This window comes from Leucopleurus acutus (genome assembly GCF_964270905.1).
Source record: "Leucopleurus acutus genome assembly, chromosome: 2".
Taxonomy (NCBI): Eukaryota; Metazoa; Chordata; class Mammalia; order Artiodactyla; family Delphinidae; genus Leucopleurus; species Leucopleurus acutus.
The window spans coordinates 167,031,292-167,057,882 of record NC_139143.1 but is presented as its reverse complement, the minus strand read 5'-3'; the positions used below and the strand labels follow the sequence as shown (position 1 = coordinate 167,057,882).

The 26,591-nt window shown below is 41.8% G+C and overlaps 1 protein-coding gene across 1 annotated transcript in view; it reads right to left on the bottom strand.

Annotated features, from left to right (window-relative positions):
- CSMD2 (CUB and Sushi multiple domains 2) overlaps window positions 1–26,591 on the bottom strand; it is a gene marked incomplete at both ends in the record, with an annotated part of 666,422 nt that overhangs the window by 80,045 nt on the left and 559,786 nt on the right. Inside the window, 5 exon segments of the mRNA XM_082863599.1 lie at window positions 10,654–10,767; window positions 11,268–11,348; window positions 18,402–18,547; window positions 19,567–19,744; window positions 23,381–23,569. Coding sequence (XP_082719725.1) covers window positions 10,654–10,767; window positions 11,268–11,348; window positions 18,402–18,547; window positions 19,567–19,744; window positions 23,381–23,569 — 708 coding nt within the window.

Genomic DNA, 26,591 nt, shown 5'->3' with positions numbered 1-26,591 from the left:
TACGAGGCCACCATCACCCTAATTCCAAAACCAAAGATGTCACAAAAAAAGAAAACTACAGGCCAATATCACTGATGAATATAGATGTAAAAATCCTCAACAAAATACTAGCAAACAGAATCCAACAGCACATTAAAAGGATCATACACCATGATCAAGTGGGGTTTACCCCAGGAATGCAAGCATTCTTCAATATACGCAAATCAATCAATGTGATATACCATATTAACAAATTGAAGGTTAAAAACCATATGATCATCTCAATAGATGCAGAAAAAGCTGACAAAATTCAACACGCATTTATGATAAAAACTCTCCAGAAAGCGGGCATAGAGAGAACCTACCTCAACATAATAAAGGCCATATATGACAAACCCACAGCCAACATTGTTCTCAATGGTGAAAAACTGAAACCGTTTTTTCTAAGATCAGGAAAAAGACAATGTTGCCCACTGTCACAGCTATTATTCAATATAGTTTTGGAAGTTTTTTAGCCACAGCAGTCAGCAAGGAAAAAGAAATAAAAGGAATCCAAATCGGAAAAGAAGACATAAAACTGTCAGATTTTGCAGATGACATGATACTATACATAGAGAATCCTAAAGATGCTACCAGAAAACTACAGGAGCTAATCAATGAATTTGGTAAAGTAGCAGGATACAAAATTAATGCACAGAAATCTTTTGCATTCCTAAACACTAACGATGAAAAAACTGAAAGAGAAATTAAAGAAAAACTCCCATTTCCCACTGCAACAAAAAGAATAAGATACCTAGGAATAAACCTACCTAAGGAGACAAAAGACCTGTAGGCAGAAAACGATAAGACACTGATGAAAAAAATTAAAGATGATACAAACAGATGGAGAGATATACCATGTTCTTGGATTGGAAAAATCAACATTGTGAAAATGACTATACTACCCAAAGCAATCTACAGATTCAATGCAATCCCTGTCAAACTACCACTGGCAATTTTCACAGAACTAGAACAAAAAACTTCACAATTTGTATGGAAACACAAAAGATCCCAAATAGCCAAAGCAATCTTGAGAAAGAAAAACAGAGCTGGAGGAATCAGGCTCCCTGACTTCAGACTATACTACAAAGCTACAGTAATCAAGACAGTACGGTACTGGCACAAAAACAGAAATATAGATCAATGGAAAAGGATAGAGAGCCCAGAGATAAACCCACGCACATATGGTCACCTTATGTTTGATAAAGGAGGCAAGAATATACAATGGAGAAAAGACAGCCTCTTCAATAAGTGGTTCTGGGAAAACTGGACAGCTACTTGTAAAAGAATGAAATTAGAACACTCCCTAACACCATACACAAAAATAAACTCCGAATGGATTAAAGACCTAAATGTAAGTCCAGACACTATAAAACTCTTAAGAGGAAAACATAGGCAGAACACTCTATGACATAAATCACAGCAAGATCCTTTTTGACCTACCTCCTAGAGAAATGGAAATAAAAACAAAAATAAACAAATGGGACCTAATGAAACTTAAAAGCTTTTGCACAGCAAAGGAACCCATAAAGAAGACGAAAAGACAACCCTCAGAATGGGAGAAAATATTTGCAAACGAAGCAATGACAAAGGATTAATCTCCAAAATATACAAGCGGCTCATGTAGCTCAATATCAAAAAAAGAAACAACCCAGTCCAAAAATGGGCAGAAGCCCTAAACAGACATTTCTCCAAAGATGATATACAGATTGCAAACAAACACGTGAAAGGATGTTCAACATCACTAATCATCAGAGAAATGCAAAGCAAAACTACAGTGAGGTATCACCTCACACCGGTCAGAATGGCCATCATCAAAAAATCTACAAACAATAAATGCTGGAGAGGGTGTGGAGAAACGGGAACCCTCTTGCACTGTTCGTGAGAATGTAAATTGATACAGCCACTATGGAGAACAGTATGGAGGTTCCTTAAGAAACTTAAAAATAGAAGTACCATATGACCCAGCAATCCCACTATTGGGCATATACCCTGAGTAAACCATAATTCAAAAAGAGTCATGTACCCCAATGTTCATTGCAGCACTCTTTAAAACAGCCGGAACATGGAAGCAACCTAAGTGTCCATCGACAGATGAATGGATAAAGAAGATGTGGCGCATATATACACAATGTAATATTACTCAGCCATAAAAAAAATGAAATTGAGTTATTTGTAGTGAGGTGGATGGACCTAGAGTCTGTCATACAGAGTGAAGTAAGTCAGAAAGAGAAAACAAATACTGTATGCTAACACATATATATGGAATCTAAAAAAAAATGGTTCTGACAAACCTAGCAGTAGGACAGGAATAAAGATGCAGACATAGAGAATGGACTTGTGGACAAGTGGAAGGGGGATGGTATGCTGGGATGAACTGAGAGAGTAGCATTGACATATGTACACTACCAAATGTAAAATAGATAGCTAGCGGGAAGCAGCCGCATCGCACAGGGAGATCAGCTTGTTGCTTTGTGACCACTTAGAGGGGTGGGATAGGGAGTGTGGGAGGGAGATGCAAGAGGAATGGAATATGGGGATACATGTATACATATAGCTGATTCAGTTTGTTGTATACCAGAAACTAACTCAACATTGTAAAGCAATTATAATCCAATAAAGATGTTAAAAAAAAATGAAAGGGCAACGTACTGAATGGGTGAAGATATTTACAAATGATATACCTGATAAGGGGTTAATATCCAAAATATGTAAAGTACTCATACAACTTAATAGCAGAAAAAACAAACAATCTGATTAAAAATGGGCAGAGGACCTGAACAGACATTTTTCCAAAGAAGACATACAGATGGCCAATAGGCACATGAAAAGATGCTCAACATCACTAATTATTAGAGAAATGCAAACCAAAACCACAGTGAGATACCACCTCACACTTGTCACGATGGCAATCATCAAAAAGACAAGAAATAACAAGTGTTGGTGAGGATGTGAAGAAAAGGGAACCCTTGTGCACTGTTGGTGAGAATGTAAATTGGTGCAGCCACTATGGAAAACAGCATGGAGTTCCCTCAAAAAATTAAAAATAAAACTACCATATGATCCAGAAATTCCACTTCTGGGTATTTAGTTGAAGAAAATGAAAACACTAATTCGAAAAGACATATGCATCCCAATGTTCATTGCAGCATTACTTACAATAACCAAGATATAGAAGCAACCTTAGTGTCCATCGATAGGTGAATGGATAAAGAAGAAGAGGTATGTATACACAATGGAATATTACTCAGCCATAAAAAAGAATGAAATCTTGCCAATTGCAACAACATGGATGGACCTGGATGGTATTATGCTAAGTGAAATAAATCAGACAGTTAAAGAAAAATACTGTATGATTTCACTTACATATGAAATCTGAAAAGCAAAACAAACTAACAAATATAACAAAACAGAAACAGACAACAAATACAGAGAACAAAGTGGTGGTTGCCAGAGAACAGAGGGATGGGGAGTTGGGAAAACCGCTGAAGGTGATTAAGAGGTACAGACTGCCAGTTAGGAAATAGAGAAGGCGCAGGGATGTGATATACAGCATGGGGAATATAGTCAATAATATTATAATAACTGTATGGTGCATAATCTATAAAAAGATCAAACCACTATGCTGTGTACTATGCTGAAACTAATGTAATATTGTAAGTCAATTATAATTTGATTAAAGGAAAAGATATCTAAAGATAAACATATCACCCTAAGGAAGATGGTCAGTGTGGGACTTAGAAGAAATGGAGAAGCAACATTGGAATTATATAAGAATGGCTTCTAAGGAGGAAACCAGCCTGGCTTTTGAAATGTTCCAGATTTCACTAACCTGACAGCCAGCACAGGTCACTGAGGTGGGGTGATAATTAAGTTCCCCAGGGCTTATGGTCTGCTCCTTCCAGTAGCAGGTCTCTTTCAAGCTTTTTACCTTCTACTTGAATCTGCCTCCATGAGGGGGAAACAGGGCATGCTCTCTCAAATGAGACGGGTCCATAGGTTTGTCTTTTTGTGTGCAACGTTATCAGATTTAGGCATTAGTATTTACAAGTTTTTTTGTTTTTTGTTTTTCCTATGCTTGAGATATCTGGCCTTTGAAGATTTAGTAGTATTCTTCCGTGAAACCATCTAGTCTTGATGTTTTTGGTGGGGTTTCCTCTGAAACCATTCTCCCCACCTTTTTAAAGAGAATATTGAAAGTATAAACTTTCTCTACTGGGGTCAATTTTATTAAATTATAGCTTCCTAGAAATTCATTCATATCATTAATTTTTTGGCATAGATATGTCCAAAATAGTCTCATAATTCAAAATTTTCCTTGGTTCAACGGTTATATTCCACTCTTGCTTTTTTATTTTTGTAAGCTCCTGCTTTTTCCCTTTGTTTAACTTACCTAATGGTTTGATTATTTTGCTACTCTTTATTTCAGGTACTTCTTTTTACTTTACCAGTAAGCCTGTTTTTCTGCTTATAACTCATGAATTTCTTTTTAAAATTCAAAAACTTAGAGATATAATTTATGTACAATAAAATGCACATATTTTAGGTACACAATTTAATGAGTTTTGGCTAATGTATATATCTGTGTGACCACTACCACAGTCAGGATATAGATTATTTCCGTTGCCCCAGAAAATTCTCTTATGCCCCTTTGCAATCAGTATGACCTGCCCCAATGCTCCAGGAAATCAATGATGCTATTTCTATAAGCATTAGTTTTGCATACCAGAGCTTCATGTAGTTGGAATCATATATGCATTATTTTTGTGTCTGGTTTCTTTTGCTAAACATAATTTTTGTAAGAGTCAACTCATGCTGTTTTATGTATCACTGTTTCCTTTGTTTTTATTATTCTGTAGCAATCATAGGACAATTTGCTTATTTATTCTCCTAGTGATGAACATTTGGGTTGTTTCCAGTTTGGGATTATTACAAAATTCATATAACAGTCTTTTTATGCATATGGGTTTTCATTTCTCTTTGATAAATAACTAGGAGTAGAATTGCCAGGTGATAGTGTAGGGGAATTTATCTTTAAAAGAAACTTCCAATCGGTTTTCCAAAGTGATTGTATGATTTTACATCCCAACCAGCAATATATGAAAATTCTATTTGTTCCACATCCTTTTTAACACTTTGTATTGTGAGTCTTAAATTGAAGCTATTCTAGGGGGTGCATAGTAATATTTCATTATGGTTTAATTTGCCTTTGCCTTATGACTAATGATGTTGAGCATGTTTTCATATACTTATTGGCCATTCATACCTTATTTTACAAAGTGTCTGTTCAAGTCTCTTGTACATATTTTCATTGGATTATTTTATTACTGAGTTGTAAAAGTTCTTTACATAGTCTAGGTACAGGGCCTTTTAAAAAATACACATACTCTGAATATCTTCTCTTATTCTGTAGTTTGTCTTTACTTTTTACATTCAGTTCTGTTGATTTTTCCTTCATGTGTTTTGAATCTCTTTTATCATCTGCATATACACTTGTATATCTTTTTTAATGTAGTTAGCGTATTTGTCATTTCTAAATATCTCTATTTTTGGTAATACTCCTTGATTGCAGTATTATTTGAAATTTCTTTATGTTTCTTATGTTTACCATTTGTATGGCATATCTTTTTCTCTTCTTTCCCTTGCAATCTATCTGGTACTTATATTTAAAGTACAACTTTTGTAGAAAATAAATAATTACTGTTTAAAGCCTCTAAATTTTGGCATGGTGTTTTTGCAACAAAAGTTCAGTAATATAACTATATTTTGCAAATATTTTATGTTAACTACTTATTCTTGGTCTGTCATTGAAAGAGATGTGTTGAAGTCTACCACTGTGATTGTGAATTTGTCCCTGTCTCCCTGTAATTCTATGAATTTTCCCTTTATACATTTCAATACTATTCTTAGGTGCACGGAAGTTTATGACTATTATATATTCTTGGTAGATTATGTTTACCAGCATGAAATATCCCTCTTTATGTCTTTTAATGCTTTCTGCCTTAAATTCTATTTAGTCTGTTATTAGCTTTGCTACACCAGATTTTAGAGGTTAGTACTCGCTATCTATTTTTTTTTTAACATTTTGCTTCATACCAGGGATGAGTGACACCTTTCTAGCTATGACCTTAGAGAGGCAAATGAATATATTCAATTCTAAGTTCATGGAAAGCTTATAATTAGACTTTTAAAATTTAACCAATCTGAAAATCTCTGACCTTTAATTAGCAGTTGGATTCAATTATATTTATCATGGTTGCACATATATTTGCACATGTTTTTTTGTTTAAATAAATAAATTTATTAAACATTGTCATCGTTGCTGTGAGTGGGTTTTCTCTAGTTGTGGCGCGCAGGGGCTACTCTTTATTGTAGTGCGTGGGCTTCTCATTGCGGTGGCTTCTCTTGTTGCGGAGCACGGGCTTTAGGCATGCGGGCTTCAGTAGTTGTGGCATGTGGCTTCAGTAGTTGTGGCTCGTAGGCTCTAGAGCGCAGGCTCAGTAGTTGTGGTGCACGGGCTTAGTTGCTCCGTGGCATGTGGGATCTTCCTGGACCTAGGGCTCAAACCCGTGTCCTCAGCATTGGTGGGCAGATTCTTAACCATTGTGCCACCAGGGAAGCCCTTGCACTTAGTTTTGCTACCTCATTTTGTATTTTCTGTTTACCATGATTTAAAATATATTTTTCTCCTTCAATGTTTCCCATTTGATTAAACAAATTTACTTTATTCTCTTTATTTTTGGTTATGAATTTAGAACTTACACATACTATGGACATACATACTTTAAGAAAACTATGCAGAAATTTAAACATTGTATTTAAAGGTATATATTTTTAATAATGTACATGGTTAATCAATATCTATGGCTTTCCTCAGCAGGAAAGGGTCCTCAGCTCTTTTTCTTTCTTTAAAATAGGTTCTCCAATGTCATTTATTTCTCAAATTGTCTTCAGATATTTCATTTTCTAGTCAATATATTTTAGATTTACTACCATATTTTACTGATTTCTTAGCTTATTGTTAATTTTTGCATCTGAATCATTCTACCTGTATTCATCTTTTTCTTGCTGAATGTGGTAGATATTTCTGGTGTTTACCAGTATCAGTCTTTCTTTTATTTCCTGAGCATATAAAAAACTTCACTTTCCATCCATGTGCCTATTTCTGGCCAGTTAGATGTGAGTAGAATAATGTGTGTCACTTTGGGGCTGAGGAAGTGAAAAGCCCTTATGTGAATGTCCATTCTCTTTCTTCCTCTGCTGCAATGGAGGATGGAGGCAGGGGCCTAGTTTTCAGATGGCAGCACAAGATTGAAGCAGCCTGGATCACTGAGTTATCAGCTCTATAGAGTTACCTGGACTACAGAAAATTTTGCCTGAAGAAGATACAAGCTTTTGTTGTGTTAAGCCACTGAGATGTGGGGATTGCTTGTTATTGCAGCATATGCCTATCCTATCCTGACTAATGCACTGAAGTGTATCCTTTAATTATGCTTTTAGTAAGATAGTAACTTAGTCCTTGTGTGTCTGAAGATTTCATTACTTCATTCTCACTCTTAATTGATAATTTGGCTGGGTTTAGAAGTTCAGTTTACAATTATTTTTCCTGCTGCATTTTATCTTTTGATAGGTATTATTGTTGATGCAATAATGCTATGAGTCTGATTTATCTTTTCTCCATGATGGTTTTAACATTTTATCTTTATCCTTGATGTTCTATAATTGCACTGTGATGTTTTTAGGTTTGAATTTCACCAAATTTTCTATGTTGCTGTAGCAAGCTTCTGAGCTGATAGAAAAATGTCTGATCTTTGTCATAGGAGACTAGGACATCATTGGACAAGGCATTAGCTGAAGCAGAAAAGAGAAGAAAAAGCCAAAATGTAAAAGAAAGTTGTACACTGAAGAGGTTATGAATGGAAAAACATCCTATATTCATGGATTGGAAGACCTAATATTGTTAAGATGGCAGTGAGACCCAGACTGGTCTATGGATTCAACTCAATCTCTACAAAAATGCCAGCTGGTTTCTTTGTAGATATTGATAAGTTGATCTTAAAATTCATATGGAAATTCAGCAGATCCAGCATATCCAAAATAATCTTGAAAAAGAAGAACAAAGCTGGAGGACTCACACTTCCTGATTTCAAAACATATGACCAAGCTACAGTAATCAAGATAGTGTGGTACTGGCTAAGGATAGACTTATAGATCAAGAAAACAGAATTGAGGATGAAGAAATAAAACCCCAAATTTATAGTCAATAGATTTCAACAGGGTACTAAAACAATTCAATGGGGAAAGAATAGTCTTTCCAGTAAGTGATGCCAGGACCACTGGATATCCATATGCAAAATAATGAAGTTGGACCCCTACCTCACACTATATATAAAAATTAACTCAAAATAGATACAGTCCTAAATGTAAGAGCTAAAATTATAAACTCTTAGAGGAAAGCATAGATGTAAATCTTCCTGACCTTGGATTAGGCAATAGTTTCTCAGCTATGACACCAAAAGCACAAGCACCAAAAATATATATACATAAATTGGACATCATCAAAATTAAAAACTTTTGTGCTTCTGAGAACACCATCAAGAAAGTGAAAAGACAACCCATAAAATGCGAAAAATTTTTGAAAATCACACATCTGATAAAGGACTTGTATCTAGAATATATATAAAAAAACTCCTACAACTCAATAATTAAACAGATAAATAACTTAAAGATGGGCAAAGGATCCAAATAGACATTTCTTCATGCAAATCAACAATAAGCACATGAAAAAATGCTCAACATCTTAGCCATCAGGAAGATACAAATCAAAACAACAATGAGATACCCATTATATACACTAGGATGGCTATAATTAAAAAGACAGTTAATAATAACAGAGAGGATGTGGAAAGATTGAAACCCTCATACACTGCTGGTGGGAACAGAAAATGGTTCAGCTGCTGTGGAGAATACCCTGGCAGTTCCTCAAAAGTTTAAATATAGAGTTACCATATGACCCAGCAATTCCACTCTTAGATACATACCTAAAAGAAATGAAAACATATGTTTCATCCAATAGCTTGTGCATGAATGCTCATAGCAGCATTATTCATAATAGCTAGAAGTAGAAACAACTCAAGTGTCCATCAATGATAAGTGGATAAACAAAATGCGCTATAGGTACAATGGAATATTATTTTCAACAAAAAGGAATGAAGTGCTGATACATGCTACAACATGAATGAACCTATAAAACATTATGCTATGTGAAAGAAGTCACAAAAAACCACACATCATAGGATTCTATTTATATGAAATACCCAGGATAGGCAAATTCATAGAGACAGAAAGTAGTTTGGTGGTTGCCTAGAACTGAGGGGGCTGGAAAGAAATGGGAACTGACTGCTAAAGGTTACAGGATTTCTTTTGGGGGTGATTAAAATGTTTTAAAATTGATTGTGATAATGGCTGCAAAACTCTGAATATACTAAAAACCATTGAAGTATACACTTCAAGCAGATGAGTTGCATGGTATATGAATTATATCCCGATCAAGCTGCTATTATAGAAAAGACTATGAAGGGTCACACCTTGGGAAGCCCAAGTATGATACCAAGTCCCAGAGGAAAGCACAAGGCTGAGAATGGGGAATGAAGCCAGGAAGACTGAGCCACGTAGACATAGAAACGGAGCCAGAGATGATGAGAAACTTGGGCTGGAGCAAATTAAGGAGATTCTGGAGCAAAGGTGAAAGTTCACTTTTATTGGGGACTGGTCATTTGGTATGTGGGTGGATCAGCTCAACTGAAATAAATACTGTATTTCTCAGTGTATCAGCAGCCTAATTCTGGGGCTTGTAGCCCCTCTCTTCCTCGTCAATAATCCATAATGCAGATTCTCCCTACTCTTGATTTCCCAGAGATGGAGGAGAAGCTGACCTGTTTCTCCATAGGCTACTAAATATCTGTTGGTAGCAACAGCACTAGAAGCAGTAGTAAAACTAATAACAATAATAATAGCCCACACTGAACAGTTACTATGTGCCAGGCATTGTCTTCCAAAGTGCTTTACATTACTGACCCATTTAATTCCTCATAACAAGCCCATGGCATAAGTAATATCATTATCCTTATTTGACAGATGAGAAAACTGAGGCATAGCACAGTTAGGTATCTTGCCCCAGGTCAGACGCCTTGTGAGTGGAAAGAATTGTTTTTGGTCTTAGTTGGGATAACTTGGTGAAGCACATTCATTTTCATCAAGGCATCACACTGGATTGAAGACAACTGTGGTTTCTCGGTTGCCTAGTTCAGCACATAGGGTTTTGGACGCACCTGCACGCCAGTAAGGCAAGGTTGGTGTGTGAGTCCCAACTCCCACCAAGGTCCCACAACCTCCTGCCATTTCCAGGGAAAGTCAGTTAGAAAAAAGGGAGACAGAAATAAATGTGGCCACTACAGCCAAATCACAGCCCCGGACCTAGGAGCAGAGCAGAGAACCCATCTAGAGCACTTGTTCACTCACTCATTCAAACCAAGTGACTTCTTGCTTCATGGGCAGGGACTGGGAATATATAGAGAGAAGGAAAACAGGGGAGATGTTTTGGAGGAACTCCAAGGCATGGCTTGGTGTGATTACCTTCACATATTGGGGGCGGCCCTTCAAACTGCAGGTAAGTTCCAAGTTTGCAGGTCAGGATTTCATTCCCAACTAAGGTAAAGCCAGGGAGGCACCTGTAGCGTACGATGTCACCTGTCAAGGAGAGACCAGTATGGGGATTCCCTGGAGAAGTCTGGGCAGGGCTGATTGGCGCCCCTTAGTAGCTTGAACCCACTTCCAGGCAAGACGATCAGGGGCGGGTTGTGCTCTGTTCAGACTAACTTACTAGCTCAACTCCAGTCAAATGACCCAGATGACTGTGGCTCCCCTCTCACCGCTCAGCCTTGCTGAGTCTAACAGTGTCGCACATTCTAGGAACTTTTTATAGTGTCCTGCATGGACTTATTTCTCAACACATCCTGACTTGAATCATGGAAGAAAACTGCTCTCCTAGCTCCTCTGGCTACGTATGGCTAAAAACAAAAGTGATTGTATTTTGGGTGAAACTCAGTTGACAGAATATCAACCGTCTTGCACTGGGCCTATTGTTTCTCTCCAAGGACAGGAGGCAGAGATAAGCCCCACGGGCCAGGCCCCACCCCTCCCCGGCCCCTCCTCGCCAGCCCCATCCTTGCTGGTTTGGGAGGTCTAACCTATGTTGAATTCTTCATTCTCTGTGACGACTTCAGCATTGGGGAGGATGGTGGGAGGAGGGCATTTGGTGAGCGGATAAGCTGAAAAGACAAAAGCAGACAAGTCGGTGTAAGAGCATCATTCTTGGGGCACGTGGTCATTCATTTGTTCAGTGCTTCACGTTCTCACTCATCTATCCACACAGCAGATATTAACGAGTACTTATCTGTACACAGGGCAAGATTAGCAAAGCACTATTTTGCTTATCTGCTGCCATCTGTTTTTTTTTTTGCTTTTGATGCAAAAACCAGGAACCATATATCAAGAGTAACAATAAAGGAGAGGATCTAAGAAGGCAGTGATGGTGCCTAGCACTGAAGGGAGGGGAGAGAAGCATTTACTGAACACCTACTATACGCCAAGCATTTTCACACGCTGTCACCTTGAATTCTCACAATAGCTGATCCCCCTGAGAGATGTTCCCACTCTACTTATGAGGAAGCTAAGATTCAGAAAGCTTCAGTTACCTCTCTAAGTTCACACAGGAAGTAAGTGGCACAGACAGGATTTGAATCCAGGTCTGGCTGCTCTCAAATCCCATATTCTTTCCACTACTCAGCATCTAAATGCTGTGTGTGGCTTACGTGGGTGACTAGCAAAGACAGCTTGTTTCTCTTCTGACCTTTGGCTAAACACTCTGGCTTCAGTGGATTTTCTAAATCAGAAGCCGTCCCTCTGGGCAGAGACTGGCCTGTGTGGGGAGGGTGTTACCGAGGCAAAGTTCAGGGTGGGCTCATAACTTGGCTTTCTTTCATTATCTGGTACATGGTTGAGTGCTGGATGTGTTAGCTGCTGTTGCCACTGCTGTTGCTGTTATTATTTCCAAAGTCACTTCAACCCTTGCTATGTTTTTTGAAGTAGCATTTTTTTAAAAATTTACAAATGTAACACATTATCATTAAAGAAAACCTGAGATTTTCTATGAGAAGAGTAAGAGGAAAATTAAACTCATCCATTGCCTTCTCAGAGATAACCTGTTAACCCTTTACTGTAAATTCTTAGGGTATATATTTTCTGCACATGGATTTTTCTTTTACAAAATTTGCACCATGTGACATACTTTGTGTTGGTCCTTGTGCACTTACTATTATATTGCAAGAATTTTCCCATGTCATCACATTCCTTCAAAAGTATGATTGAAATGACTTCATAGGATTTAATCATATAATCTACTAAAATTTATTTAACAGATACTCTATTGTTAACCATTTAGATTTCCAAAGTTTTGTAATTTAAAATGAAACTATGATGAACATCCTTCTATATATGCATCTTTTATGAAGTTTTTTCTTTTTATAAAACTAGGAATGATTAGAGTGTATGACTTTTTTTGTGTGTGTGTGGTACACGGGCCTCTCACTGTTGTGGCCTCTCCCGTCGCGGAGCACAGGCTCCGGATGCGCAGGCTCAGCGGCCATGGCTCATGGGCCCAGCCGCTCCACAGTACATGGGATCCTCCCGGACCGGGGCACGAACCTGTGTCCCCTGCATCGTTAGGTGAACTCTCAACCACTGCGCCACCACGGAAGCCCGAGTGTATGACTTTTTTAAACTACAGGCATCTCTCACTGAACATCAATAATCCATTGCTGGAAATCAGACATTCTGTGTCAAGATGCTACTAGGAGCCTACTTCCCATTACTTTAAATGGGAAAAAATTATAATGCATAACCCAAGACCCAAAAAGTACTGAAAACTACAAAATACCTATATATATGCAACAAACCACTATGCTAGAAGGTAAATACTTACAGCATCACTTCATGATCACCCAATGATTAGTACATTTGTAACAAAACAGCAGTTCTATGCATTGCATATTGTACCATGAACATTGCAGACTTTTCAGCTTGAGACAGAAACCTTAGGCAGAAACAAAGGCTAAATATGGAAGGCACGGCGAGAACGTGTTTGGGACAGCGCTGGGTGGTGGACGCTTCACAGTGAACATCATCACTCTGGGATAACCTCAGAGCCAGTGGCACCTGAAACACCTGTTCCAAATGTTCATGTGGCATTCTGACATTTTACCAATCGTATCCGGAATGTAACTTAAGACTCCTCCTGCATGTAGTTTTATTTAAAATGTCGTATTATGTTTTGAGGATTTAACTTTAATTTTTTCTACAGATGTGTCCACTGAAACACGTCATATTGAGTGACACATAGCTTTATGAAGTCCTCTTGGGGGAACCAGACAGGTTTAATCTTGATTTAACATAAACCAGGGAGGACCAGGCCTGTGTTTGATACATATTTCCATTTTTCTTTCCAGGAAAATTGCTCCAACAGATACTGTCCACAGAACGACAGTTTCTCCAACCCTGGGTGCTTTCATTCTTCTTTCATCTGATCCTTTTAATGATTATCTGTTGGGGGTTTGCCCTGGGTCAGGCACTGTGTTAGGTGTGGATGATGCAAGAGTAAAGAGACACAGTCCTTACCTCACAGAACTTAGAGCCATCGGGGGAAATAGTCATCAATTTAAATCTTTGTCAACTTGATAGATAGCAAACAGAGTACCACTTCTTTTATTTATTGGCATTTGACAACAAGTTAGGCTAAATATTTTTTTCATATGTTACTAGACTCTTTGCATTTTTCTTTTCTTTTTTTTTTTAACATCTTTATTGGGGTATAATTGCTTTACAATTGTGTGTTAGTTTCTGCTTTATAACAAAATGAATCAGTTATACATATACATATGTTCCCATATCTCTTCCCTCTTGCGTCTCCCTCCCTCCCACATTTTCCTTTTTAACTCTCTATTCATGTCCTTTGCCTCTATTTTCCTATAAATTTGAAAAACTCTATGTACAATATATTTAAGATTGATCTTTGCCTATTATTTCCCAATTTATCATTTGCTCCCATCTATTTATGACACTCTTTTGACTTGTACAAGCATTAAATGTTTATTTAGCCAATTCTCAATGTTTTCCTTTATAGAGCTTAAAAAAATTTGATTCCTTGCATTCTCAGCCTCGTGCTTACCTTTAAAACATACCTTCTAGAACCTTCTAGGACACACTTAACTTTCCCAGAAAAAAAATCAATAAAAGAAATCTCCACCTAAACACCGTGAGGATATCTTACAGTTTGTGGTTATTAGTGTGATCGGGTGATTTCCCATTACATTTTTAAAATTAACTTTTAAAAAATTACAAATTTCTGCTCAATGCAGAAAGCTGGTGGAGTACTGAAAAGCAATAAAACAAAAACTCCCCAAGTCCCACCACCTGGGCACAGCCATTGCTAGCATTTTGGTGTATGACTTTTGATATTTTACAGTTAACTCCCCTCCCCTCCCCAACCCCAAACACACACTGCATCTACCATGTTATTGCTGCAGAACTCTAGGGCAGGGGGCCATTCAGGACTCCTGTTTCCTTTTGTCTCCATCTCCCTTGTTCCCCTGGGGGGTGAGGCACTGATACAGCTTTGACTCCATTATGTGTTAACATGCTAACTAGTGGGCAGGGCTCATTTGCTTAAGTCATCCAAGTTTTACCACTTGTCTCAATAAAGTCTTTAATAGCAAACGCATCCAGTTCAGAACCATACGTTGCATTTCGTTGTCATGTTTCTTAGTCTCCTTTAGTCTGCAACAGTTCTAAAGTCTTTCCTTGACCTTCCTGACTTTTACACTTTTGAAAATTATATGCAGTTAATTTCTAGTATGTAACACTGTATTACATACATTACCCTCAATTTAGGTTTGTCTGATTCCTCATGATTAGATTCAGGTTGTACATCTTTGATGGGACGATTACAGAAGTGATGCTGGGTCCTTCTCACTGCATCCTATCAGGTGGGGTATGATTTCCCCTTTTATTAATCTCTCAGCCAGATAGCTCTTATTTGGAGTCCATGTTACCTAGACTCTCACGCTGGAAGCAGATGCTTCCCAAAATTTCCTTCTATTTCCTAAACTGTAAGTTTCCAAGGGCATTTTTCTCTGCAATTCTAATCCTATTTTGTCACTAAAAAAAAAATCCTGTAGAATATTGCCATAAGTCTCCTTAAGGTATTTTTCTTCTTTTTGGTTCTCATATGAAAGGAAATTTATTTAGGGCTAATGTTCGGCTAGAAAAAGGCAAACATTCTTTCCCCCATCCCATTCCCAATCCCTGCTCTTTGCAAGTCGGCCTCCTTCTTTTTCTTCAGTTCTAGTGTCAAATACCAACTCTTAAGACACATTTTCCCCAATTATTCTACATGAAGTAGATCCTCTACCTTTTCATTTGCTATCTTACTTGTTTCTTTCATAGCACATATTACAAGTTGCAAAGATTTTATTTGTCTACTTACTTGTTTGTTATCTCTTCTTGGGGGAAGAAAGCTGTATGGGGAGCAGGCATTTCACAGAGCAGGAAGCAATAAAACATACTTATTCTTTAATGATAATGAATAGATAATGAATAGATAATGAAGATATGAAAGGATGCTCATCCTCATCTTCAACATAAAAGTGAAATGCTATCCACCAGGTTGGCAAAAATTTAAAAATCCAATAAAGCCCAGCGTTTGCAAGGATGTAGTGCAACAGAAGCTCTACCTCTGTTGCTAGGAAGAGTGTAAACTGTTATAACTACTTCGTGCGATCAGTTTGGCATTACCTAGTAAAACTGAATATGTGAATACTTACAACCTCACAATTCCACACAGGCATGTACCCTAGAGAAACTCTTGTCCACAAGAAGGAATGTACAACAATGCTCATATTGTTTGAAATAAAATAACTTGAATGCCTATTAAGAGTAGACTAGATAAATCACTATTTTCACGCAATGGAATACTAGACGGCATTGAAAAATGAACTAAATCTAGTCACATGCATCTGCAGGAATTTCAAAAGCTTAATTTTGAGTGAAAAAAGCAGGTCACAGAAGAACACTTATTGAACAATTCTATTCACATAACAAATAACGTGAAATGAAACAGTATATATTTTTGGAGACATACACCTATGGAGTAAAATTATAATGTAAAGCAATGAATGGTCAACAGAAAATTCAGGACCGTGGTTAACTCTGGGGGTCGGGCAGGGGGAACGTGCTGGGGGCGGTGCACAGGGGCTTCAAAGGCATTGGTGTTCCTTTTCTTAGGCTCAGCGATGGGTGTTCATCTTATTCTTCTTTAAACGGCACATGTATGTTACCCACAATTTTCACACATTGCCACAATTTATCAAAAGCCCTGTGAGTGGGTGGAAGGGGCCTTCATGCTCACTCGGCGCCTTGCAAAGAGCCTGTCCCACCCAAGCCCGTTGGCCTGGGCCTAGCAGTAGATCCTCTCGCCCAGGCCCACGTCTGCTCTCTGGTCAATGAGGCCTTGGACCATGGTCTGAGCACCACCTAAGGGTCTCATGTCTCATCTGAGGGCATCAGGGGCACAGTGGCCAGGACACACACAGAAGCAAGCGCTCTCCTGGGCACACTCAGGAGAACTCGGGAACAAGGCTGCCCCAGGGCAGGGCTGGGCCTCCTTCACCTGGTCCTGGCGCAGGTGAATGCTGAAGAGCAGGGACCAGAGATCTGGCCTAGGACTGAGGTGATTTCCTATGGATCCTGTTAATCTCTAGATATAATAATAATGATGATCATGCTAATGATGATTATTAACACTGCCATTTATTGAGTACCTTTTATACTCTGTGCCTAGAGCTAGGCATTCCCATGCATGATTTCATTCAACTCTGTGAGGTTAGGTACTGATATGATTCCCATTTTGTGGATAATGAAATCGAGGCTCAGAAAGGTAAACGACAGACCCACAGTCACACAGCTAATATGTGGCAGAGATTTGAACCCAAGTCTGTGTGACTCTGGAGTCCACACTCTATCACTCTATGGGCAAGTCACATGGAGTCAGAATGACATAGCCTTCAAGACCTGGGTCCCATTAATGGGGTGTGCCCGACAAGAGGAGTGTGGGTACCAAGGCAGATTGAGATGGTGGGTTTCTCATCTCCATATCTTGCTCACCTGGGCCCAAGCTCCTTGGGGACAGTGGCTGGAGCCGCCGATGCTCTCAACAATGTTGTTTCTGTCTTTCGGTCTCCATATCACTAACTCTCCCAAGGACTTAAGGCTGAATGCATTCATGTTTCTATAAATGCACGTGTGAGGCAGAAACACCCTGCGGTCCCACTGGAGCAGTCAGTGCAGAGCTACAAGGACTGGGTTCTCCTCCCAATTATAGCCATGCAATTTTGGGCAGGCTCTCCTGCCTTCCTTGGCCCTCATTTCCTCATTTGTAAATTGGGGGTAATAATAGCTGCTTCACTACCTCACAGAATTCTTAGAGGTCACAAACTCCAAGCCCCTCATTCCGCAGGTGAAGAAACTGAGCTCTCAAGCTGGGGAGAGACCTACACAACGTCAGACATTGACTTGAGGTGGAGCCAGGAATAAAGTCAAGCCTCCTGATTTCCAGTCCAAATAGATGCAATGTTCTGCAAATTGTAAACAAGGGGGGTTATTTCATGGCTGGGCACAAGCCCACGGAGAACTTTTTATAAGTTTTTCTATGCTGTGTCCACTATAACAAAAATGAGGAAATACCTGGGTCCATAACCCTGGACTTTTAGAAGAAAGTAGGCTGTCGATAAGGACAGATGCACCCTGAACTGATCATGCTCCTCTATTTGAATTCTCCCTGATTTTGTCTGGGCACAGTAGTTCCTGTGGAGTCGACAGAGGCCCTGGATTCCTTTGGAGTGGACAACCCTCTAGAATGTGCTGAGGGGCAGGGTGGGGCACAGGTAAAAGGATAACCCAGCCAGGGAGCTGGTGTGAATGACGGATAAGAAAGAAGCCTCACTCTGCTGCCTCTGAACTTGAACTTGGTGCCAAGGATCAGCGTCATGGGCCTCTCCGCCCTACTAGTGTGGAGGGGAAGGAAGAGAGCTCCGGTGCTGGGAGCTCTCACATACCCTACACAATGAATTCTCATAACCCTGAGGAGACCAAGGCAGAGAAGCTATGTTACTCTTCCAAGTCCCACAGCTGGCAAATGCGGGAGCCAGGAGTCAAGCCCAGCACTTGAGAGTCTGCACCGCCCCCCACCCCCCACAGGCTTCCATACTGACCGGAGAAAGCTATGGCGAAGATCCCACCCGCAGCTGCATCACGGTGGAACTTGAGCAGGACCTGGTTGGATGAGCTGTGCATTGTCTTCTTGGCCAAGCTGTGGCTGAAGGTTCCGAGCTGTGGGGCTGTCTGCTGCGGCCCATCCCTGCGACAGGAAAGAAGGTCCTGCGTGTCACGGGTCACCATGCCTACCTGTTCCACCTGGTGTGTCAGAGGCCTTCAGTGAGCAAAGAGACATCCCTGTGTTGCCTTCCCTGGAACCTTATCCAGTCCCTCCCATTTGTTCTTAGCTATTGTCTGGAAACTAAATGAGAAATCAATCCAGGGCAGTCAGGTGACAGTTATCCAGCCCTGGAAATTTTGAGAAGAAATCCCACTATCTTCTGTCAATTCCCAGAACCTCCAAACAAAGAAATTTTTAAATTATATCTTTGTCCAAAGATTCAGTGGTTTGGAAAAAAAGCTGTCTAGGAAACTGCACTTATCAACTAATAATAATTCACATTCCCATTTTAAAATTACTCAAGATATGCTAACTACGCAACTCAGAGCTGAGCTGTCCAGTTTGGTAACCGCTAGGCTACATGGGACTATTTACTTTTAAGTTATTTAAACTTTAATAAAGTTTAAAAATCAGCTCCTCAGTCACTCTAGTCACATTCAAGTGCTCAATGGCTACATGTAGAGTGGCTGCCATATTGGACCTCACAGATATGGATTATTTCTCTCACTGTGGACAGTTCTGTGGTCAGCACTGGCTCAGCATGATGTGACCAGTGGGATTTCACAAAATTCCACTCCAAAGCTTTTTCACTAGTTCAGGTAGCTTATCTTAGGTAAATGTAGAATTTTGGTTTGGGCTCTGGAAATACTGAGAAAAGTCAGCCCATCTACGCCCTTTTCCATTCCCACACCCGTTAGTACTTTGACCCCCAGCAGGACTCCAGGTTGGGAACCACTGTCTTGCCATTCCTTTCCCTCCAAGGAGTCAAGGCTAATTGAAGCTGAGTCCTCATTCCACTATGTTTATTTGAGACCCAAGAGGCTGACAACCATTTAAAACCATTCTGCTCGTGGTATTCTGGACAAATAGATGGGTGACCCAGTTTACAGCCCAGTTAGTGCCCTTTTCTCATCGGCTGCTGACATGGCAGCTGGTCCTACCAGACGGTGATGAAGTCTCCAGAGGGCTCCGTCTGTAGCAGGCTGATGTTGAGGCGGATGCCATGACCAATGGGTACGGTGATCAGCCAGACACAGTCCTGGGAGCTGGAGTAGGGACTGGGAAAGCCCGGGGAGTACACAGTGCCATTGAAAGAGGTGACGTTCCCGCCACAGGGCACTGCCAGGGAGAGGATACAAACACAGATGAGTGCTGGAGATCACCTCCCCTCTGAGAATTCAGATGACTTCCTGATGCAGTCCCAGCCCCCAGCACGAACCATCCTGCTCCATGAGGCTGGGCGGGATGGGGAGAGGAGATGGGGCTGAGGGAGGGACAGGCCTGGTGTTCCCTGCTGTTCCCAACACACCACAGCTCTAGTGGCCCTCCATCTTCAGTGCAGGTCCTCTGTGGGCCTGCCTCAGCCCCTGGCCCCCCTCTTTCTCTTTCTTGTGGAAGAGACCTGTCCAGAAGGAAGGACACACCAAAGCTACCCCCTCTCCTTTCCTAGGAATACTAGAGTCAGGGCTTCAGTACTGTTGCTGGGAAGAGGTAAGAAATTATGATAGTATCTCTTTCTTTCTCTTTTTATTCTGAGATTCTTGGAGTCGGACTTTTGGTCTTGACTTAAGAGTTGTGGATTCTTGTGGTGAGGCTATGGTTGGGTTCAAATTATGGCTAAACCATTAATTGACTAGATAATTGACTAGATAAGTGTAGCCTCTCTTTCTTCACCTAGAAAATGGGACTAAGACTTCGCTCCTCATAGGATCGTGGTGGCAATCAGATGAACTGCTCCGTGTAAAATGCTCAGCCAGCGCTAGCTCACGGAGGGGGCATCTGCTACATAGACATGATCCTCTCTCCCTATCTTTCTGTCTCCCCAGAGCAAACGTACACTTAGACTCACTCTGATCTAGGCTTTAGGCAGGGGTATAAAGAGTCCTGGAAGTCTCCATGGTATTTGGATTTAATCACCATGGAGGAGAATAAAAAGAGGTTCTGGGCAAAAAAAAAAAAAACCCCAAAAAACAAAAAAAACCCTGGTCCAGAATAATAAGTGTATTGGTTGGCATGGGTCATCACACAGAGATATGGATGGGGCCGGACCAGGCTGAGAAGAAAGAGTCCCAATGCCTCCAAGCGGCGGCCAGGGTTCCTGCGAATGTGAACGCATCCTGAAGCTGGTGCACATGGGCATGCCATCCCTCCTCCGTGTACTGAACCTCCATCCGGTGCCAGGCATGGCCAGAGGAGGCAAAGGACAGCAAGGATACCATGGCACGTGATTCTGATCTGTGTGTCCCAGGGGACTGTGAGTGCCCTGGGACACAGCTAAGCGTACCGGCATCTCCAGCCCAGGGTGGAGCACGCCATCAACATGGAATGCCACAGAACATTTAGGGGGGGCCCTCTCATCTGGTCCTGTGAGGGGGTGAGGGAGTCCTGGCAGAATTCACATTTAGACTCAGACCTGAGGGATGATAAGGGCCAAACAGGTAAGGCAGGAGAGAAGAGCAATGTTCTATAAGGAGGGACCAGCATGTGCTCAGAACCAGGGGCCAGAGAGGACGGCACATGGTGAAATGGAAAGTATTTCAGCTGAGCTGCAGCGTAAAGTCTGAGAGAGTGGAGAACAGGGGGAGGTAAGTGGGGACCAGGCCCTGAGGCACACCGTGTGCTACCCCAAGGGGGTTGGACGTTACCCCAAGGGAGATGGGGACGCCTTACTAGCTTCTGAGCAGGGCAGTGTCTGGAGTACATGAATGGTTTCAAAGGCTCACCCTCACTACACTGTGAAAGGTGGATTGAGGAACACAGACTGAAGGCTGGGCGCCCAGTGACGAGCCTCATCTAAGTGGCCTGGATTAAGGTGGAGGCAGCACACAGCGAGAAGGGGATGCATTTGAAGGGCAATTAGGATGTAGAATTAGCAAGACTTGGTGACTAGGTCGGATAAGGGAGAGGGAGCCTGCCCAAATTGAAGGCTGAATAACCAGGGGACTAGAGGCACCCTTCACTAGATGAGGATCTCAATGTAAAGGCAGAAAGACGATGACTTCCATTTTGAACACGCTGGGATTTAGATGCCTCTGGATAGGAGAAGATATTCAGTAAGGAATTGGATGTACAGGTGAAGAATTCAGGAAAGAGACAAAGGTTGCAGATACAGATGGCATTTGGAGATGTGAGGGAAAGAAGACAGTCTGGGAAAAAAATTCAAAGGACAGCAACACTTAAGGGACAAAGAAATAGATGACCAAAAAAGTTGGCACAGGCAGAAAGGTAACTGGAAAAGCAAGAGAAGATGGCGTCTAAGAAGCTAAGGGAAGAGGGCTTCCTTGGTGGTGCAGTGATTAAGAATCCGCCTGCCAATGCAGGGGACACGGGTTTGAGCCCTGGTCTGGGAAGATCCCACATGCCGCGGAGCAACTAAGTCCGTGCGCTACAACTGCTGAGCCTGCGCTCTAGAGCCCGCATGCCACAACTACTGAAGCCCACACACCTAGAGCCCATGCTCCACAACAAGAGAAGCCACCCTAATGAGAAGCCCATGCACCGCAACAAAGAGTAGCCCCCACTCACCGCAACTACAGAAAGCCTGTGCGCAGCAACGAAGACCCAATGCAGCCAAAAACAAACAAACAAATAAATAAAAGAAGCTAAGGGAAGAACTTTCTTAGGAGGGAGAAGGGATTGTGGCTCAAGATGTCTGATGGAGGAAGCACAGCTCGTTCCTGTCTCCTGTGATGCCATATAAAGGAGTAAAAAGGGAACAAAAGTCCACAATGAAGCTTGTCATATAGCAGGTGACCAGCCAACAATTCCAGAATGATGGACTGGTTATACACGAGGATGGTTCTGAAAATCTGAAAAATGAACTGGAAGTTGAATAGTTTTAGAGATTATGATCTTATATTCCAACACCAGAACAGCTCAGTTGTGCAAACAAGGTCTCTTTATCTATGGAGAGTTAATACTTCCAGCTCATTGTTTCTGGGCCAGTTACTGCGCTGGGAGCTTTACATGAGCCATCTTGCAACCCTCGCAGCTCTTAAGAAGCAGAGGTGAGAAGCTCCATTGTACTAAGGAAGAAACTGGAGGTCAGAGAGGTGAAGTGGTTCAGAGATGAAGCCCAGGGCAGTCTGATTCTGGAACTGGGGTGCTTTCCCCTGGACTATACTGTCCTCCTGCCATATTTTCCCCTTTCAAGACAAATCCCAGCTTCTCCTCCAGGAAAAGGAAGGAAAACGGAACTGAGGTGTGCAAACAGGGGTAGGGACAGCATGACCTCCTGGTCCTTCTCCATCCTGGTTCTGGTTAATGAAGACCCAGGAAAGTACCACCTCTAGCTCCCTGACATCATCAACTCAGATCTCTCTAGGCTCGTGTAGGAGAGGGAGAATAAGCTGGGAGGTGTGAAGAGAGGAACAAGAACTTCCTAGAAAGATGCTTTATTCTCTCCTCCCTTTAGAAAAGTGTCATGATTACCTCTCTCTACCCCTCAGCATATCAGTGTCTTCCCTTCTGACTGCGGACATCTAACCCACGAGGTTGGCTATTCCCAAGGGCTGAGTATGTATTCCTTTGGCTGCGACCCACATCTCTTCCAGGTCCTCCCTAGTGCTGGCCCAGAACTCTGTCCCAGGACCCTCTTCCTGGATAGGCTTGGTCTCATCTCTATGGAAACAGGATGGACAAAGTTTGCCAGGACCTCCCAGCATGGGTGAACCCACGGGGCGGGCACGTGGAGGCGGGGACTACTCTGGATCAGTGTCCCTAAAAAGAATCACCAGGGATGAGGGAGGGACATACCTTCACACCTGGGCAGGGGGTGGTCCCAGTTCCGGTTGGTGCCGTGTTGACATGTGAGGACAGGGTGGCCCATCAGTTGATACCCTGGGAGGCACTCGAAGGTCACCGACTGCCCAACATTGTAGCCAGCTCCCCGCACAATGCCATTCGCAAAGGGCTCGGGGTCTGGGCACTCTTGAAGTTCATAGGCTGGAAACGATCACGAGAGAAGGTTACTTTCTCCTCTCTGGGCATTTTCTCCCTGACCAGAATATAGGCGCACCAGGGAGTCAGCATAGTGGTGGAGAACCAAGACATGGACTCAGATGGGCCTTCCTCATTTTCTAGCTATTGGCTTTGGGCAAATGATTTAAGTTCTCTATGCCTTTGTTTTCTTATTTAGAAAATGGTTATTGTGAGAGTCCAGTAGGATCAAATATACACAGCTCTTTGCGCAGTCCTGGCACATGGTGAGAACGTAATCAATGCTATTTGTTATTATTGTTTCCACGGGAATAGGGGACCCAAGGAAGACAAGGCTAGATTGAACCATTCTTCTTCTTTTTTTTTTTTTTTAACATCTTTACTGGAGTATAATTGCTTTACAATGTTGTGTTAGTTTCTGCAGTATAACAAAGTGAATCAGCTATTTGTATACATATATCCCCTCCCTCTTGTGTGTCTCCCTCCCACCCTCCCTATCCCACCCCTCTAGGTGGTCACAAAGCACCGAGTTGATCTCCCCGTGCGATGCAGCTGCTTCCTACTAGCTATCTATTTCACATTTGTGAACCATTATTCTTTGAGCACCTCACTGGGGCTCAGCATTGACCTCCACTCTTTCCTGTTGCTGATCTCATTCAACCACCAAGGTCACAAACATGGGAAGTGGTCAGGTGAGGACATGAGTGGGGCCCTTCTAACTCTGAGAAATGAGAGCCCATCAGGAAGGAAGAAATGGGGTGGGAGGAAGCCAAACCTGCGGCAAAGGACAGAATAGCTGGGGTAAAAGTCCCTCTGAAGTACAAGGAAGTTGCTTCCCTGAGTATGAGTGTACCTGCCTCACACTCCTTAATGGGAGTGGCTGAGTCCTGGCCCACCAGGAGAAGTCGTTGAGGGATTTGCTGAGCATGTCACAGAGCAGAGCCTTCACTTAATTGGACAGTAACTGGGCCCACCAGACAGAGAGTCAGCCATGGGAGTAGAGGGAGCGTTCCAATAGTGGAAATTCTCAGGGGGAATAGCTGAGACCCAGTGAATGCTCCATGCAGGCCGGTGCACTCACCACGTGCAATAACGACACGAATAACAGTCCTCATGAGAGTGCCATTACTGAAGTTCTCCCCTGTGAGGGTGGCTATTATGGATTTCCTTTCAGGATCGTGCAGGGAGGTCTCTGTGGGAAGAACTGGGCAGGTTTCACTGGACATCATCAAGTAGTTGGCTGTGTTGAAAAATCGAGCAGTTCCAGAGAGAGTGGGTGGGCTGGTCAGCCAAAGGGAACGTGGCTCTGTTAGCAGCAGAGGGTTTGGACGACCTGGCAGATAAAGTCTTAGTAGAAGTAGGGAGCCTGTAGCTCAGGGAGGTGACTGAATGGATGAATTGGGCTTGTTTTTTTTTTTTGGTAAAATATTTCATTTATTTATTTATGGCTGTGTTGGGTCTTCATTGCTGTGTGCAGGCTTTCTCTAGCTGAGGCGAATGGGGGCTACTCTTCATTGCAGTGAGCTGGCTTCTCATTGTGGTGGCTTCTCTTGTTGCAGAGCACGGGGTTCTAGGCACATGGGTTTCAGTAGTTGCGGCACGTGGGCTCAGTAGTTGTGGCTCGCGGGCTCTAGAGCGCAGGCTCAGTAGGTGTGGTGCACCAGCTTAGTTGCTCCGTGGCATGTGGGATCTTCCTGGACCAGGGCTCAAACCCATGTCCCCTGCATTGGCAGGCGGATTCTTAACCACTGCGCCACCAGGGAAGTCCGAGCTGGGCTTTTAAAGAGAAGCCTCGGTGGGAACAGGGGGACCCAATGATGGGGAGGAGCCTGAAGACCGAGGCCTCATGAGAAACCAGAAGCAGCCTGGAGGAGTGAAGCTGGGTCTTTCTTACAGGAATTGTCTCCAGTGGAAGGAGCTGGGCTTTTCACAAACAGAGACCCTGAAGTGAGGGTACCAGGACTTCTTTCACAGGGAGAGAAGTCTCAGAGCCCGTTCCACCAGAGGAAGCTTCAAAGGGAGAGGTTGATGAACTAGAGACTGTCATACAGAGTGAAGTAAGTCAGAAAGAGAAAAACAAATAGCGTATAATATTGCTTATATATGAAATCTAGAAAAGTGATACAGATGAACTTATTTGCAAAGCAGAAATAGAGACACAGATGTAGAGAACAAATGTATTGATACCAAGGGGGGAAAGGGGGAGTGGGATGAATTGGGAGATTGGTATTGACATAGACACACTATGTATAAAATAGATAACTAAAAAAAAAAAAAAAAGATAACTAATGAGAACCTACTGTATAGCACAGGGACCTCTACTCAATGCTCTGTGGTGACCTAAATGGGAAGGAAATCCAAAAAAGAGGGGAGATATATATATATGTGTATATATATATATATATATATATATATATATATATAGCTGATTCACTTTGCTGTACAGTAGAAAGTAACACAACACACTGTAAAGCAACTATACTCCAATAAAAATTAATTAAAAAAAAAAAAAAAGGGAGAGGTTGGGCCTAGAGGGCAGACGTGACCCCTAAGAGGTGGACTCATTAACTTTCCCAGGAAAGGGCTCCTTAGGGAGACTAGTAGTAGATGCTTCAGCAGGAACAGATACAATTTCAAACAAAGCACCATATTAAAAATACTAATAATGATGACGTCTAACATTCGGGAACAATGTCATCCTTTTGCTAAGTTCTTGTGTTTTTACAATCTCCTGAGAAATTTTAGTGGAATAAGTTAAGCCTGTCAGACTAGGAGACCTGGGTAGGCGTAGCTTATGCTGTTACTGAAAACTTTATGGGAATATTTACCTGAGGAAGGGAAAGGAGAACCCCAGCCGAGGATGTTCAGAGTGTCTAACAGGAGGGATTCTGAGGAAAAGTAAGGATTTGGATTTCTTCCAAAGAAAGTCAAGGGACCACAGAGAGCTAGGCCTGCTCTATAGAAATGGCAGCTGTGGTGACAGGTGGCTCTTTCATGAAGCAGGTCTTTTCATAAAGGAAAAACCTGG